Source organism: Nymphalis io, chromosome 13 (assembly GCF_905147045.1).
Source record: "Nymphalis io chromosome 13, ilAglIoxx1.1, whole genome shotgun sequence".
NCBI lineage: Eukaryota > Metazoa > Arthropoda > Insecta > Lepidoptera > Nymphalidae > Nymphalis > Nymphalis io.
Window position 1 is genome coordinate 1,889,013 of NC_065900.1, and position 17,288 is coordinate 1,906,300.

Consider the following 17,288-nt stretch of genomic DNA (forward strand, 5'->3'; position numbering starts at 1 on the left):
TTCCATGTTTGTAGAAATACCCCGTAATACGCCTAAGGCGTAATGTTATGAAAATAAACAAAATATACTAATCCAGCTGTGTCAATATGAGTTACATGTCTAAATTTTTATACCATTTATGCTGCGAAACGGAATTTTTCAGTTACCGATGTTAAATGAAGAAAAAAATCTTTCACTTGAATTGATAGTAGTTAAAATAATTTATAATTAAAAAAAAATAATATGAAGTAATTATTACAACAAACAGTTTCATTAATAAAATAAATATAATATTCTTATTATCAAAATAATATGTAGCAGCGAATTATATAGAATACGCACCACGAACATACATATCGTCTGTCTGTTTGTCCGGACTAATCTTTGAAACGGCTAAAAATTACAAATTGAAATAACTAAATTATTATAAGATCTATTTCAAGGTTCCGTTTAATCTTTATTTTATCAAAACCGGTTGAGTCTATCAAAAGTTAAAGATCACGTACGTATTTTTGTTGTTATATATATGATGTCGTTGTTCTAGCAATTGGAAATACTACACTTAATATAGTATATAAGACATTTCAATAATTAAATATTTATCTTTAATTACTAGAATAATAATAATCACACTCGTATCATATATATGGTTGTGTGTGTGTTGTGAATATTTGTTAATTCTTCACGCCCCACGGTTTTTAGTATGACGCGGGCGAAGCCGTAATTGAAATTAAGTGATATATAATTTTGTTATTTAACTGAAAATAAAATCAAAACTATTTTTTATAATATTATCTTAAGATATAATGGAAATCTTGAGATATAATATTATGTGTTATTACTTAAAAACAAACCAGCGCTATCTAGTAAAACTACTCCACTATCTACACCATCTATACATGGAAATCCAAACTTTACAACTAGTAAAATTACGGACGATATTCGCTTGAAAACTGTTAAAATTTTAACCATACCTGACTTACAAAATTGAACATGCAAATTTCATTCTTAGATAGAGGCACGTAGCCGCTCGTTGATCTAGTAAACAAACTTTGCATACTGATAGTGGGGTGGGTAACATTACAAAGAGGGGATATTGCCTAGAAACCTAGTGATTAAATTAGTCCTAAATAATGCAAAGATACATAAAGTGGGTGCTTTTAAATTTTTACAAATATTTTTAAAGTGTGAGATTGACATAAAAAGCTAAATTTATATTATATAATATAGAATACATAGATAGAACTAAACTTTATTCAACACCACAAAGATTAAATAATTGGTGCAGAGAGGCAATAGTGCCAGCGTCTTGGGTACAACGCCACAGGACAATCTTTTAGACGGCGTGTTTTTGCTATAAATTTGTAATGTGTATTTTGTTTTTTTTTTTTATTTAAATTTTGTATATTATAAAAATGTCTGTACATAGTTCCAACAAATAAATATATACAAAGATTAAAAAAACATTTATAATTGAATTGAATAAATACCGTTTTGATTGTATTTGTATGCGTAACAAAAATTTTTTTCAATAAATAAAGGGTTGTTTTTATTGTAATAATGAAAATATATTGTAAAGCTGAGATTTATTTTTCCTATATTTCGAATCAAACGATCTATTGCTAGTAGCAATCTTTCAATTTTGTTTGTATTATACCTGCGTATTTTATTGTGATTATCGGAAAAGATTAACTAGTGATTGACTATTATTCTAAGTAGCATCTACATGCTACTTAGAATAATAGACAATCACTAGTTAATCTAATGAAACGATTCAAATGTGTTTTTAAGAGTGTACTGAAATAAAACATATTTGTGATTTGATAACTATGGACTTGTTATTCTGTAAAAAAAATTGCTTTCATTTTAGCAATAGCGGTTACGAGAACAAATAGATTATAAACATGCATTGAACATTTTGTCTATTATAAACCACTTCACTGTTCAATTGAAATTCATTGTGTATAATAGAGGAGATTGTGATATTATTTATTTATAAATAAACCGCGACTCGTGCGGGCCTAATGTCGGGTTATTATGTGTAGGGTTGCATGCAAAAAACATTTTAATATCGGCTCATTGTCGATCGTGTCTTGATATCAAAAGTCAAGACTCGAATTTGGGTTTAATATTTAAAAAAATAATTTCGCTACAATGAGTAACAACTTGTAAATATCCCACTGGGCACTGGACTGGGCTAAGGCCTCACCATTTGAGGCTAGGATTCTATAGCCACTAAGCTGCTACAATACAGATGGGTGGATACAGGTTTGTTAAATTTTCATCATTTTGATAGATGAAAGTGGATGAAAATGTTGAACGCTGGATCTCGTCATAAATAATATTTTGATATTATTTTGAAATAAAACTATCCCTTGAAGTTTTTGCAATAAAAAAGTAATCTAAATCAGTTAAAGTGTTTAGTAATTATTAATTATTCGTCATAGACTTTCTTACAAATTAAAGCTTCTTATATCAGATTTTGACCAATTTTAATATAATGGTCCCATATCCCCATAGACAAAAACTTATAATTAAAATCGGACAAGATAAAAAAAAATATTCAAGGGAATTGAGAAACTCCTTCTTTGTAAGCCGGTTAAAAGTTGGTGATCTTAAAAATATCTTCAAAACAATAAACATTCTTAAAGTGACCGTTGATTGAAAATAATGACAGTGTAGGCGAATCCTCACTAGATCTCGTGGGTACAACTAACGAACAAACGATTGAGATAATTGTGCAAAAACTAAGGCAAATAAGAGAATTCAAAGAAATCGTTTGCGTTAAATATGCATTAAAATATTCAAAATTTTATTTGCCATGAATAAAAAAAACTGTCAATTTGATAGCTTTGTAAGTTCATATCATAGTTAAAAGAGCTAATATTATATTCATTAGTACAAATTGAACAACATGTGCAAGAAAAAAAAAACAAATACCGTCGTTGTAGATAAAAAAGCATAGAAATGCAATCGCATACCGAAAGGAACACATCTCAGTGTATTTAAAATAAAATTTTATTTGTTCGAACTAAAACATATTAATTATGAAAGTAATTAGACGCCAAAACAATTATTATTATTAAATAAAATAAATATATAAAAAAAACTGTAAAACTAGGATAATAATAAAAAAAATCCAGTCCAACTTTTAGACAAGTAATTCCAAACATATACTAGGAAACTTAGGAGATAATAATATTTCCTTTATGAAAAAACGACGTTTATTTGCAAACACAGATGCACACTTCATTCATGATCCATTTTTAGACAATCCACACACGACACAAGATAATTCAGATACAAGATACTACAATTTCACGTGCCCTGTGAAAATTGTTCTCACCTCATCTTACTGTACTGGATAGAAATACTTCATATTTTTTATGAACCTTCAGAATTTATATTTATAAATGCTTCGAATTCATGTTATTTAGTTGTAATAATATTTTCTGTCATAGATTATTGAAGATTAAAGACGTGAAATGGTTGAAATAAGTAAACATTTATTTGAGAGCACATTTAGAGATGTTCATTGTAGCGTGCTCCTTCATCCTTGGAACAGAAGCTGTTGGACATCATCATTCTCAACGTATGGAAATTCTTTACTTGGAAGCGCTAAATTTTATTTCATTGTACATTTGGTGAGTTCATTAGTCGTTTAATTGTCTTTTATTATTGGAATAATTTTACTCATTTTAGATATCTGATCTTAGTGTTTTTCTTTTGTTAATGTCATTGAGTTGTCTGCTAATTTTGAAAAGTGCTAATACCTACCCACCCAAAGCAAATATAGGTTATTCTCTACTTATACATAATAACTCAAAATTATGGGAAGAATTTTTTACCGAAATATTTTTTATTTAAAAAAAACACGTATATTTGATAAAATATAAGCATTTCATCTTTATAAATATCAAGTTATTCTGCATTGAAATTAATAGAATTATTGCAATTGGTCGTTACAATGGCCAGGTATTCCCCCATCAACTTAACTTTAAATTGTCCATCGCTTGTAAGAACACAATTTTGCAGGCACAAAACTTAATGAAGGGCAAGAAAATGCTGAAGAGAAAGGAGTTAACGAAGGCCGGCGAGTATTATGTGCGATCAACCCTTTTAGGTGCTCTTATAAGTGGGACTTGTGTAAGCTTTGGATGTTTATTGAGGTTAGTACTTTTTATATGTTTAGTTCTAAAATTTAGATTGTTATGCTGTTTGGCAATAAAAATATCCAGGCGTAATGAAGAAACGTACCCCAAGGGAGACAACAAAACACCTGTGGAGATACAATTATAAAAAGAATGAAAATATTAGTTTAGGGCTATTATATATTGAAGTTTAACAAAAGAAAATCTTCCATACAATAAAAAATTAAAATTTAAAAGTAAAATTTGATAGTAACATACAAAAAAAAAAGCCGAGATGGCCTAGTGGTAAGAACGCGTGAATCTTAACCGATGATCGTGGGTTCAAACCCGGGCAAGCACCACTGAATTTTCATGTGCTTAATTTGTGTTTATAATTCATCTCGTGCTTAACGGTGAAGGAAAACATCGTGAGGAAACCTGCATGTGTCTAATTTCATTGAAATTCTGCCACATGTGTATTCTACCAACCCGCATTGGAGCAGCGTGGTGGAATAAGCTCGAAACCTTCTCCTCAAAAGGGAGAGGAGGCCTTAGCCCAGCAGTGGGACATTAACAGGCTGTTACTGTAATAAGTTCCAAACGCTAAATGGTTTAACTGTCACATGAACTTACTTGACCTTGAACTTAGACGTTAATCTTATCTGAATTATTATATCATATTGACAGTAAATGTGTCAATTTATGATAGGTTATGGACTTAAGATGAGCATAAGTGTTTTATGTGGTGAATATTTTGTCATTCATCAATGTTTAGGTTTAACCGTCAGTCCAGGCGCAATATTGGTCAAAAATGGCAAATTTATACGATAACGTTAACTTTAGTGCAAGAAAAATGCATTTGAACAATGTAATTATTATCATTGATTTCAGAAATATAAGTTATTTGAATGAACGGATACGAAAAATAGACGTAAACGTACTGGTCACTGAGTAGATTAGGAACGTGTGGAGAGATCACTTGATGCAATAATCTTATAATAGCTGATTCATTGTTGGTGATTCTATATTTATATGCCACATTTTAAAATTTAAATCTATATAATAAATCTTCAAAAACTTACAAGTGGATTAAAATGAACGGTGAAAGATAATGGTAAATAGATTATTATATAGCAGACCTGTTACCTAAAAAATGGCAAGTACGCACAGATCGACAACTAAAAATGCGATAACAATGTTGTTATCGCATTTTTAGTTTACTTTATGAATTTAACCATTAGAGAAAAAAGTGATTTTAGCAACAGCAGCGACAAATAAACAGATAATCATATCAACTATCTTCTTGAAACACCACAATGGAATGTAGAGTCACTACCTATGAAATTCAATTTTCTTATTATATTAAAAATTGTAAGCAATTACTAAAGTTAATAAGAATAACCCCGTTGAATTTCTTTCGTCGGTTCTTCTCAAATCAGGATATTTTCTTTTTCGAACCATGTAATGCTTCTACATTGAATATATTAATTTGAATTTTATTATACATATAGCTGAAAATAAAATATATACACACATTGAGCCGAGATGGCCTAGTGGTAAGAACGCGTGAATCTTAACCGATGATCATGGCTTCAAAACCGGGCAAGCAACTCTGAATTTTCTTGTGCTTAATTTCTGATTATAATTCATCTCGTCTTTGCTGGTGAAGGAAAACATCGTGTGGAAACCACAAGTGTATTCCACCAACCCGCATTGGAGCAGCGTGGTGGAAAAAGCTCCAAACCTTCTCCTCAAAAAGGGAGAAAAGGCCTAAGCCCCCCCTAATCCCTAACAGCCTGTGAATGTCCCACTACTGGGCTAAAGGCCTCGTCTCCTCTTTTTGAGGAGAAGGTTTGGAGCTTATTCCACCACGCTGCTCCATTGCGGGTTGGTGGAATACACATGTGGCAGAATTTCAGTGAAATTAGACACATGCAGGTTTCCTCACGATGTTTTCCTTCACCGTAAAGCACGAGATGAATTATAATCACAAATTAAGCACATGAAAATTTAGTGGTGCTTGCCCGGGTTTGAACCCACGATCATCGGTTAAGATTCACGCGTTCTTACCACTGGGCCATCTCGGCTCTTAAAGGCCTTAGCCCAGTAGTATATAAAAAATGTTATAATGACTTGATGGTCTAGTGGCTAGATATATGGTCGCAGATCCCAAGTTCAAAACCCGTCTGGCCGTTAAAAATACTGAGTTGTTCTGCCGAAAAATTCTCAATGCCTATCGGAGTCTAGAAGTTGAACGTGTATACACTCCAGTGCCTCGAACTCGCGTTGGACTAGAAATGCAGCTGTGTTTGCGTACACGCTTGTATAATATGTTCTGTAGTTAGCTCCTTTGAGAATGGACGCTGTACCGAAATCAGTCAGGATTACATTCTCATGTATTTTTACTTCCTATTGCTGTTATTTCAGTAATTATTTGTACATGATAATTGATACGTCACGATTCTGTCACGTCATTCATTGATACGTCACGGCTAAACATTCTTCTTTCTTAGCAAACATGGCCAAGATTGAGTAAGTTTTAACTAGATCTTACCGGTTTACGAAAAGATTGCTATCTGACCTCTGTTATTCATAATGGATAAATTATATTGGATATAATTTTATTTCCTCCTACGATTTAATTATGACTTGAATCAAGAACGACTATGAACTAATAGTAGGTAGTAGTAAATAAAAGTAGGTATGAATAAATATCTTAAATGGATGTCTAAATCAAAGATATTCAACTGAGAATTGAATCTATGATTAATGCAAATAGACTACAAAAATCTCATACGCGTAACAAAAATACTTCGCTTTGCAAAAGCCATATCTTTGATGAAGATATCTATATTTTAGTCTCGTATCTTGTCGTAAAACACTACGGTGTTTTACGCCCTTTAGATCAGCAACATTCTAGTTTCCATTTATGAGTTCTATTAAATGAAACATCAAAATCTTGTTCAATGAATTATACAAGATTATATAGGTGGACAAAAGAGCTTGGAGTTGGTATTTCCTTTTGAAAGCCGATAAACAAATGTAATATTATTTTTCCAACAAATGAATGTTATTCAATTAGTGGGAAAGAGCAACAAATGAGTTTATTGTTGGTACTTCTTGGTAATATCTACATTTCATGCCGATAACTGTACATTATAAATACAAATGTATGTATGTTGTGCTTTCACGATTAAACCTCTGAACCGAATTGGATGAAATTTCGTATGCGGTAAGCTTGTACCTCAAGATTCCTTGACATACCTAACACTGGAAACTCCGAAGCCTGTAAATGTCTCACTGCTGTAATGCAAGTGGATGAATGCACATGTGGAAGATTTTCATCAAGCGCAAGCAAGTTTCCTCATCATACATAGATTTATAAACGCAAATTAAAGACATAAAATTTAGTAAAGCGAACTAAGTTTGAACCCGTATTCTTATTTTTTTTTTATATATATTCGCCGGGAGGGCAAATGACTACTCCACCTGATGGTAAGTGGTAGTAGAGTCCAAACGCGACGACGGCCAGTACAGACGAGAAAAACGTTCTGCACTAGCCACCTTCGCCTTGCCGGCCCGCAAGATGCCTCTTCACGCCTCGTTTGAAGGAACCCGGGTTGTAAGAGGAGGGGAACACGTGAGTTGGTAAGGAATTACATTTTTGGAAGTGCAACAAAGAAAGGAGTTGCCAAATTTCTTTGTTCGCGATGGAATTGATGTCACAGTTAGGCGGTGACATCGAGAACCAGCTCGCGTGGACTTAAGAAGGAAGGGGAAAGCAGGAATTAGAGAGAATAATTCCTCAGAGCACTCGCCGTGATCCCTGGGGGACCCCAGCATTCACTACATAGAATTGTGAAGCGCAACCATCAACTAAAACACGAAGGCTACGCTTGTGTCGGAAGCTGGCAATCCAGGTGCATAGCTGAGCAGGCAGACCATATGCCGGCAGCTTGGAAAGAATACTTCTGTGCCAGACCCTGTCGAAAGCCTTGGAGATATCGAGGCTGGCAGCCAACGATTCTCCATGCTTGTCGAAAGCTTCACCCCAGAGGTGTGTTACGTACGCTAGAAGATCACCTGTGGACCGTTTTGGTCGAAACCCGTACTGACAATCATTAATTAGACAGTGATTTTCTAGGTAATGGATCAGTTGGTTGTTTAAAAGTTGTTTACTGGTGGTAGGGCTTTGTGCAAGCTCGTCTGGGTAGGTACCACCCACTCATCAGATATTCTACCGCAAAACAGCAGTACTTGATATTGTTGTGTTCCGGTTTGAAGGGTGAGTGAGCCAGTGTAATTACAGGCACAAGGGACATAAAATCTTAGTTCCCAAGGTTGGTGGCGCATTGGCTATAAGTGATGGTTGACATTTCTTACAATGCCAATGTCTAACGTTTTGTGACCACTTACCATCAGGTGGCCCATATGCTCGTCCACCTTCCTATTCTATAAAAAAAAAAAAAATCCGTTCCATCACCTTACAAAGTACTGAGGTGATAGCTATTGGCCGATAATTTGCCGGGTCAGACCGATCCCCTTTTTTGGGAACCGCCTGCACATTAGCTCTTCTCCAAGCCTCCGGCACACATCCCGAAGACAGAAAAAGTTGGAACAGGCGCGTTAACACAGGAGACAGCTCCGCTGCACACTTTTTCAGGCTTTTTATGGCTGGTATTCCATCGAAACCGCTAGCTTTCCGTACATCAATTGATTGCAGCTCCGCATGCACATCACATTGCCTGATTTTGATGTCAGGCATCGTATCACATGAAGGTATTGTAGGTGGCAGCGCACTACAATCATCGATGACGGAATTATCGGCAAAGAGTTTAGCCAGGAGATCAGCTTGCTCTTGCGGACTGTGAGCTATCGATCCGTCCGGATTTCTGAGCGGTGGCAGCGAAGGTTGGCAGAAATTGTTTTGCACAGACTTGGTCAGACGCCAGAAGCTACGGGAGCCCCTAGGATGCGAAACAAGGTCATAACCAATCTGTTCAATGTGCTGTACATCCGCTCTCGTGTATGCCTTTCTACAGGACTTGGAATTTTTATTGTTGTTTGCTTTCACTGAGTCAATGTTAGATGTCCCGCTAATGCAGCCGTTGATCCACTTGCGATATGCCGCCTGTTTAGATGATAAACGGCACATCGGCACAATCGGCACAACGGCACGGCGGTATCGGCATATTCACGAGTAAACCAACGGTTACGCGTACCCTTACTGACGAGATCTGAGCTAGGAATGTAGTATTCCATTCCCAACATGATCTCGTCAGCAACAGTAGCGGCACTAGCTGTCGGGTCATTCCCACTGAAGCATCGTTCCAAGGGACCGACGCATAGTAATCGCGCATACCGTCCCAATCTGCCGACTTATAGTGCCAAACGCGACGTTTGCATACCGCTAGTGGTGGCAGCTTGGCCTGTGGCACTCTGGTAGATATAAGGCTGTGATCCGAAGAACCAAGAGGAGCTTGAACCACAACCTGATATTCCACCGGGTGAGAAGTCAGCAGAAGGTCCAGTAGAGAAGGTGCTTGCCCATCAATGTCTGGGATCTGGTGGGCTGATCAACCAGTTGGGTCAAGTCATGTGTGAGCGCAAAAGCATGAGCAGTCCTTCCAGCATGGTCAGTTTTGAGGGATTTCAACCATGATTCGTGGAGAGCATTACAATCCCTCAAAAACACCAATTCCGCGTTAGGAAATTGCTCTTGCGCAGCATCTGCCACCCGACTAAGATGGTCAAATAATCGGCTTGTCTCCAAGTCACCATTATGGGATCTGTAGAGGCACACGTAGACTCGACTCTGACGAACCAGGCCCACACGTACCACCAACATGGAGAAGGAGGGGTCCTCCAAGCAGCGCAGTTAGTGACAGCAAACATCCGTCCTGACGAACAAGCATACTCCGGCTTTCGCTTTGAAGGATTCTTCAAGCGTGTAACCGGGATAATTAAGGTAGCTGGTATCGGCAGGACGGAGTATTTGTGTCTCCGTAAGAAACAACATTGCTGGCCGTGCTGTCTCGAGATGGTGGTGGACAGCGTTGAGGTTAGTGTGGAGTCCTCGGATGTTAGAGAACTCGACCTCAAACAGCGAGGGTATGGTGGGGGTGTGCACCGCTGTACGACCGTTATTTCTGTTTTGTTGCGCTATCATTTGGGAAAAAAAAATGGAAACGAGACGTGAAGCGAGCGACGTATTGCCAAGAAAGGGATGGGCAAAGTGTGGAGGCGTGTTTCCCCAAGTGGTTCCGGTCACCAACCGGCACGACGGTCCACCTCGAGATTATGCGTGGCCTGGTGGAGCAGCCTCGCGAGCTGGTTAGGCACGCTCGGGTCCCTGTACTATGCCACGGGCGGCCAGCGGAACAGCCGTTTCTTCGCGTCTCCCTGTCCGGCAGGTCAATACAGTTTCCCCCGGCATTGATTCAGCCGTCTCCATTGGACCAACACCCATCGCGGCAATACTCGCTCGGGCTCTTATGTCACTGGGCCACGTTGGCTTTGTTAGATATATGTTCCTAAAACATTTCATATTTCATTTTGTTGCATCTATTTTGTCTCTTTGTTATCCAAACTGTCGATATATTCCAATTAAATTGGATCACACAATCTGAAAGAGATATTCGTCTCGTCATTTCAAAGGTCCGTTCCGATTGGAAATCGAATTAGTAACTGATATCACCTCTGATTCAGATGTTGTTTTTATATTTATAATTATATATAGTTTTAAATACCAAAATTTAGCGTTAGCATCGTTGGTATTACTGTATTATAAAGAAGGCAAAGTGTATTAGTTATTGATATAACAATTATTATTAAATAGTATTACCACCACGAAATTTTCGATCTATCATTACATTATGAAACTACACGTTACTCACACTAAGTTTGAAAGAAATATCTAATAAATATAAGCTTTTCATTTGTAACAGGAGTTTTTATGTCAAATATTCGTAAGACCATGATTGGAAGGTGGTATCAATAAAAAAATTATATGAGTACCAAGGTACTCACGAGAATTAATGAGAATCAGTTTAAGATGGTCCAACTTAAACTGAACTGGCACTTGTTAGAACAAGTGCATCTTAACCGATGATCGTGGGTTCGAACCCGAGCAAGCCCCACTGATTTTTTATGTGCTTAATTAGTGTTTATAATTCATCTCGTGCTTGACGGTGAAGGAACACATCATGAGGAAACCGGCATGTGTCTAATTTCACTGAAATTCTGCATATGCATATTCCGTCAACCCGCATTGGAGCAGCGTGGTGGAACAAGCTTCAACCCTTGTCCTCAAAAAAAGGAGAAGAGGCCTTAGCCCAGCAGTGGGACATTCACCGGGTGTTACTGTATAACAAATCTTACGCTGACGTCATCTGTCGCTCCTTATCAGAAGCTCGAGCTCTCAGTTAGCCTCTACGGAGTACTGAGCGCTTAGATGTTTACGCAATAACATAAGAACGTTACGATTCAAAGACACATTTCGTCATGCTCCAATTCATGACGACGGGGCAGCATCGCTTAACGAGGATGAAACTGCATAAATATTAAAACGTATGTTATTTATCCCCTATTATCTTTTCATTGCAATCAATTTTCATTTCCAATTTAAAATTAAGCTACACATAAAAAAGTTTTTTTTTTTTATTTTGTTCAAATAATTTAAAAAAAGAATCGTAATAAGTAAGATAATGTTGACAAAACATTCGATCGGTGCAATATTATTTATTCTAACATTACCTACGTTTGATTACACAACTAATTATAAAAGAACATTGTTGCCGATATTACAATGCATTGGTTGTTCCACTGAACGATTGAAAGTGTAAATTACTCATTCAGAACGGACGTGTTGTATGTAACTCTTAATTTCAACATAAACGCTTAGCGTTATTGGATATTTTGCTTTCGTAAAGTATTATATGTACTATATTTTTATTATATATTATAGTTCTATATTTGATTTCCTGTTTAAATGATAGTCAAGCCTGAATAATCAGAGACAAGAAAAATCGCTAAATGAATTAAAAATATTAATTCGTACTAAATATCGAATTTTAGTTGTGTGTTGTGTGTGAATACTTTCGTTGGTAATGCTTTGTGCAAGCCTGTCTGTATAGGTAGTACTATAACATATTCTACCTCCAAACAACAATTCTTAGTATTGTTTTGTTTCGGTTTCAAGGTTGAGTTAACCAGGATATCGCCATACACAAGGGACATAATATCTTAGCTCCCAATGTTTGTGGTGCTTTGACGATACAAAGGACGATTAATATTTCTTATAGTGCCAAGGTCTATGAGCAATGGAGACCACTTGTCATCAGGTGGACTGTTTACCAGTCCACCAAGCTATTAAAAAAGAAAGTATTTTCTTATACTCTACCTGTTATATGAATTTAAGTATAAATTGGTTTGATAACTAAGGACTATTTAAAAAAAAAACTACTATATTTGTAACATTCCGACATTTATTTAATTATTTATTTATTTAACATACGTTAAAAGTATCAAATTTTTCTATTCGTCTGTAGGGCTATTTTTTTAAAAACAAACTCGAAACTCAACGTAGATGTCGGTAACGAAATGTCAGAAAGTAAGTGAGTGATCATTATAATTATAATATTTCAAGAATACACTCATCGAAATATCACAAATTTCACGGGTGAGTGAAGAAGTGAGTTTTTACTGAATAGCACTATTGGACTCAAGAACATATATTTTGCTCCTTTCGTGCGTAACGTTCATATTATCCCTATCTGCTTATCAAACTGGTCTGTAATGTTGTTTTTTAAAGATAATTGTTTATAAAAATTATAATTCTCTTACAGATGGATCCTTGGAAGGCAATTCACATATTACACCTACTTCCTAATTCCCAACACGATAAACGGCCTCTTCATCCTCTTAGAGCCCCCAAAGAGAAGAGGTCTGGTCGTAAATTTATTTTGTAATCTGGTAAGTTGTTATATAAATTATTACATTAGTACACATTCTTGGATTTATTTTAGCAGATTTGAATTCTATATTTTTTCATTTGAATTTAAAACATTTAATTTTATATAATTTATGTTCTAATTTCAATTTTCAATTTCACACATAAAAATACACACACACGTAAACAACCCATTTTGGTCACGGCGGGCAATCTCAAAGGGACCTGATGTGCAAAAAAGACTTAATCCGATGGGACAGCAATCTGACTAGACTGAAGAGCTTAGATGCAGAAACAAGGTCTTTACTTAGTTTCCAAGGCACTGCAAAGTTCCAACTGCTGCTATTACTAAGAATATCATGACAAAAGTAAACGTCTCCCTCTTTTGAAAACATGCTCTCGGGGTTTGAATACTAGGCCTAGGCTAGGCCGACGAGGCCCTCTGAGATAGACAATGTTTCTTTATTTTTTATCTAAATAGTAAATACAGACCATATGAACCATCATTAGATGGCCCATCTGGTTGATCACCACTATCGATAGACATTGACACTTATAAAAAAACCATCAACCATTCCTTACATCACCAATGCACAACCAAGTGTATCTCACTTACTCCAACCAAGTATCGCAAATATATCAATAATTGCCCACGTAACATAAAATGTAACACAATAAAGAAGATATTTATATTTTCAAATATAAGAATTTGTTGTAAAATTAACTTAATTATATTTTGCAGGCAATCGAATATTGGATGCGTACACTTGAAATTAAAAATTATATGACTTTGACGATATCAAAGCAAACATTTTTGTTTATGATCGGTAGTGCTCTCCTCTTCTATCTTATGCGGCTTGAAGGTGATAGAAATAAAAGGACTCCATTATTGTGGTAAAATTATTATAAATACTTTTATAATACACACTAACATTACGCTAATGTTAAAACGTTGGTTGAGTTCCAACGGTCTTCTCGATATCGCTGCTTAGTAATAATTCAATCCTTCGTCATTAAATATTGCTAAGCCGTTTTTTTGTCACAAGCCGAATCCCGTGCGAGAGGAGCCACGTCGTAATTTCGCAATATATAAAACTTGATAATTTATGTTCGTAATCTATGTGCATACACATCGTTCATCCGATTGAGGTAAAAATTGGTACAAGTGATTGCTATAAGGGTTGCTTAAAAGGAACTACAAAGCATTTGTATTAGTTTTATAAAAAAGTATATGATAGATCATTAATTGTTTAAAGTATTATTTTCTATGTCATACATTTTTTTTTCTTATGCTAACTTTTTACACGAATACCTGCCTTTCCGAAAGCTTGGTTTCAGAGTGGCAATGGAACATAACGCGAATATACTTTAATATTTTATTAATTTGTTTAATATTCTATTAATTTTGTTTCAGGCTTTTTACCCCTGAAAAAGTAAGACGGAAAACGGACGAATCCAAGGATGTTTGTCCTCACAATGGGCCATGTGGAATACATATTTTAAAAGTAAATATTTATATACTTAAAATACATATTCAGGAAAGTGTATACTCTAAGAATATAAGAATATCTTTGAAATTTATTAAAACAAAATTATATATATTATTTTTGTTTTTATGTAATTCAATTACAATAATATATATAGTATTATTTTTATAATATACGACGTTTTAAAAACAAATATCATGCACTCAAATCGTCACACTCGATTAAATATTCATTTTAAATTCAAAATAAAAATTCTTTAATGGTTCAACATAAAAACGTACTTATATAATTAAAATATACAATTATATACAATTATTAAAATGAATTCTTAGTATGAAGCAGCCTCCTGTGTCGCAACTGGACTAAGGCCTCCTCTAATTCAGAATGTTTGTAGCTTATTCCACTGAACTTGGAGCGGCAATGCGATGTGGTGAATATATGTGGCTGATTTACATCCAGTCTATATAGATTTCCTCACGAAGTTTCCTTCACAACTGAGCATTTGGTTAATTAAAAATACATATTAAGAAGAAAGTTTCATAGTGTTTGCTCAAGTTTGAAGCCGCAATCGTCGGCTTAGATAACAACCGTAGGGCCAGTTCTCCGTAGGGCCTCTAAGTTAAATCTGAAAATCATATCACGCCAGTATCTCTAATTAGATTATCATTATAACTAGTTTTCACCCGCGGCTTCTCCATCTGACAACGTGTGTTCAAAATTTCATGATTTCCTTGATTAGTAAAGGCGTAAAAGCGTAACAAAGAAATAAACAAACCCACGTTATAATATTAGAAAGTATTAATAACGCAAAATATTTGATTGCAGGGTGCATTCACTTACTTCGGAGTGGGTTTTGGATTTACTATGGCACGAGTGTTATTACCAAGAATATCGTCACCTTTTAAAGCCCTTGCCAGTATAAGGAGAAGTCATTTCAATATGGGACTATTCTTCGCTAGCTATATTGGTATTTACAGAGTACGATCATATTATTTTATCATTTTTTTAAAGTTAAAATAGGAAGGCAGTTAAATGGATTTGGCCTATTTGTCTGCCTTTTCAATGATAAGTGCTCACACATTCCGATAGACTGGTACTGTAAGTAATATTAACCGTATTTAACATCGACCATGTGCCACCATCCTTGTCCCTTGTGCCTGTAGTTATATTGGCTCACTTGTTATGTAATTGGGTGGTACCTACTCAGACTGGCTTGTCAAAGCCCTACCACCAAGCCAACTAGACTTAATCTAACTCCATATTATAATTTATTTATAAACATGGTAATTAAATAATTATACTTTATAAAAAACTTATTTCATCCAATTCACAAGTTCTCTACTGTCAGTAGCGCTAACCTGTTTTCAAAAGCCCTTATCTGAATCAATGAATAAAAGCCAAATTTGATCTTTAATTTTATTTGTAATTCATTGCAGGCTGTGATATGTTATTTATGTCGTAAGCAAGGATATGATTCAGCATTGTATGCGTTACCAGCGGGATATCTCGCAGGATTGTCGTTCTTATTCAAACCGAGCCTCGGGTTTGCAATAGCATCATTGACAGGGGCTTTTAAGGTAAGATCTTGTTAGAGATGCACATGGTTTTTTAATGGATTTTCAACCTTATATAATAAGAATTGTGTCATTTTAAATGCACTAGTTATTCCTAACTTTGTTACCCTTATTTATATATCCATATAAATAATATTGTTGCTTTTCCACTTGTTGTTGCATAATTATTATTAAATAAAAAAAAATCGATTCGATGACTGGGGTGTTCATTAGTTGCTTATCTGTGATCTGCATATTAGTAAGTAGTTTAAGAAATAGCAATTGCTATTTGTCTACATCAGGCGTAATTAAAAAAAAAATAAAAAAATACGCAGACCACGATCTTGAAATAACAAAAACAGTATATGCGAATATAATAAATATAATATTCGAAGGATACACGCATAAAAATAACATCGAAAGTCGTTTTTTTTAACAATACAGCGTGATATGATGTAAGTTATTACAGATTTTTTTTTTTTTATAAAATAGGAAGACGGACGAGCATATGGGCCACCTGATGGTAAGTGGTCACCAAACGCCCTTAGACATTGGCATTGTAAGAAATGTCAACCATCGCTTACATAGCCAATGCGCCACCAACCTTTGGAACTAAGATTTTATGTCCCTTGTGCCTGTAATTACACTGGCTCACTCAACCTTCAAACCGGAACACAACAATAATAAGTACTGCTGTTTTGCGGTAGAATATCTGATGAGTGGGTGGTACCTACCCAGACGAGCTTGCACAAAGCTCTACCACCAGTAGAATATTATAGCACTGCTAATCTAATGAACTTGAGGAACTTCACAAATACTTAAATCAATAACTTAAGTACCTACATGTAAATATTATATTTTATTCTAATCAATATTTTTGTTTTAGTTGTATGTAACAATTCTTTACGAGAAGAAAGTTTTACCGGAGAACGTACCGCTATCTTTGATGCTGTATTGTATATGTCAAGGAGTTCTATTTCACTCGCGGTTTATGCATCCAGATGTTTGTCCGAAATATATTTTCAAGGTCATGAACAGTGTTACCAATGGACGGTAAGTTTTTTTTTTTTATAATCAAAGTTAATCCTTCTAAGATTCTGCGTATTAAGTCATCATTTAAAGGCAGATTGATTTATGCACTATGCATTCTATCGTATGTGGCTAGGTCTCTGTTTAGGATTGTTACCGT

General features: G+C 35.3%; 2 protein-coding genes across 4 annotated transcripts in view; both read left to right on the top strand.

Moving 5' to 3' along the window:
• LOC126773077 (putative cysteine proteinase CG12163) overlaps positions 1–17,288 on the top strand; it is a 328,371-nt gene that overhangs the window by 84,374 nt on the left and 226,709 nt on the right. The gene's annotated exons all lie outside the window — the stretch shown is intronic.
• The window catches only part of LOC126773060 (transmembrane protein 135-like), a 29,334-nt gene that overhangs the window by 11,652 nt on the left and 394 nt on the right, over positions 1–17,288 (top strand). For all 3 annotated transcript variants that reach the window (XM_050493697.1, XM_050493699.1, XM_050493698.1), the window contains exons 2-9: positions 3,441–3,623; positions 4,015–4,148; positions 12,956–13,082; positions 13,802–13,953; positions 14,474–14,564; positions 15,372–15,524; positions 15,983–16,123; positions 16,986–17,152. In XM_050493697.1, coding sequence (XP_050349654.1) covers positions 3,465–3,623; positions 4,015–4,148; positions 12,956–13,082; positions 13,802–13,953; positions 14,474–14,564; positions 15,372–15,524; positions 15,983–16,123; positions 16,986–17,152 — 1,124 coding nt within the window. In that variant the 5' untranslated portion in view covers positions 3,441–3,464. The remainder of the gene's footprint in view (positions 1–3,440; positions 3,624–4,014; positions 4,149–12,955; positions 13,083–13,801; positions 13,954–14,473; positions 14,565–15,371; positions 15,525–15,982; positions 16,124–16,985; positions 17,153–17,288) is intronic.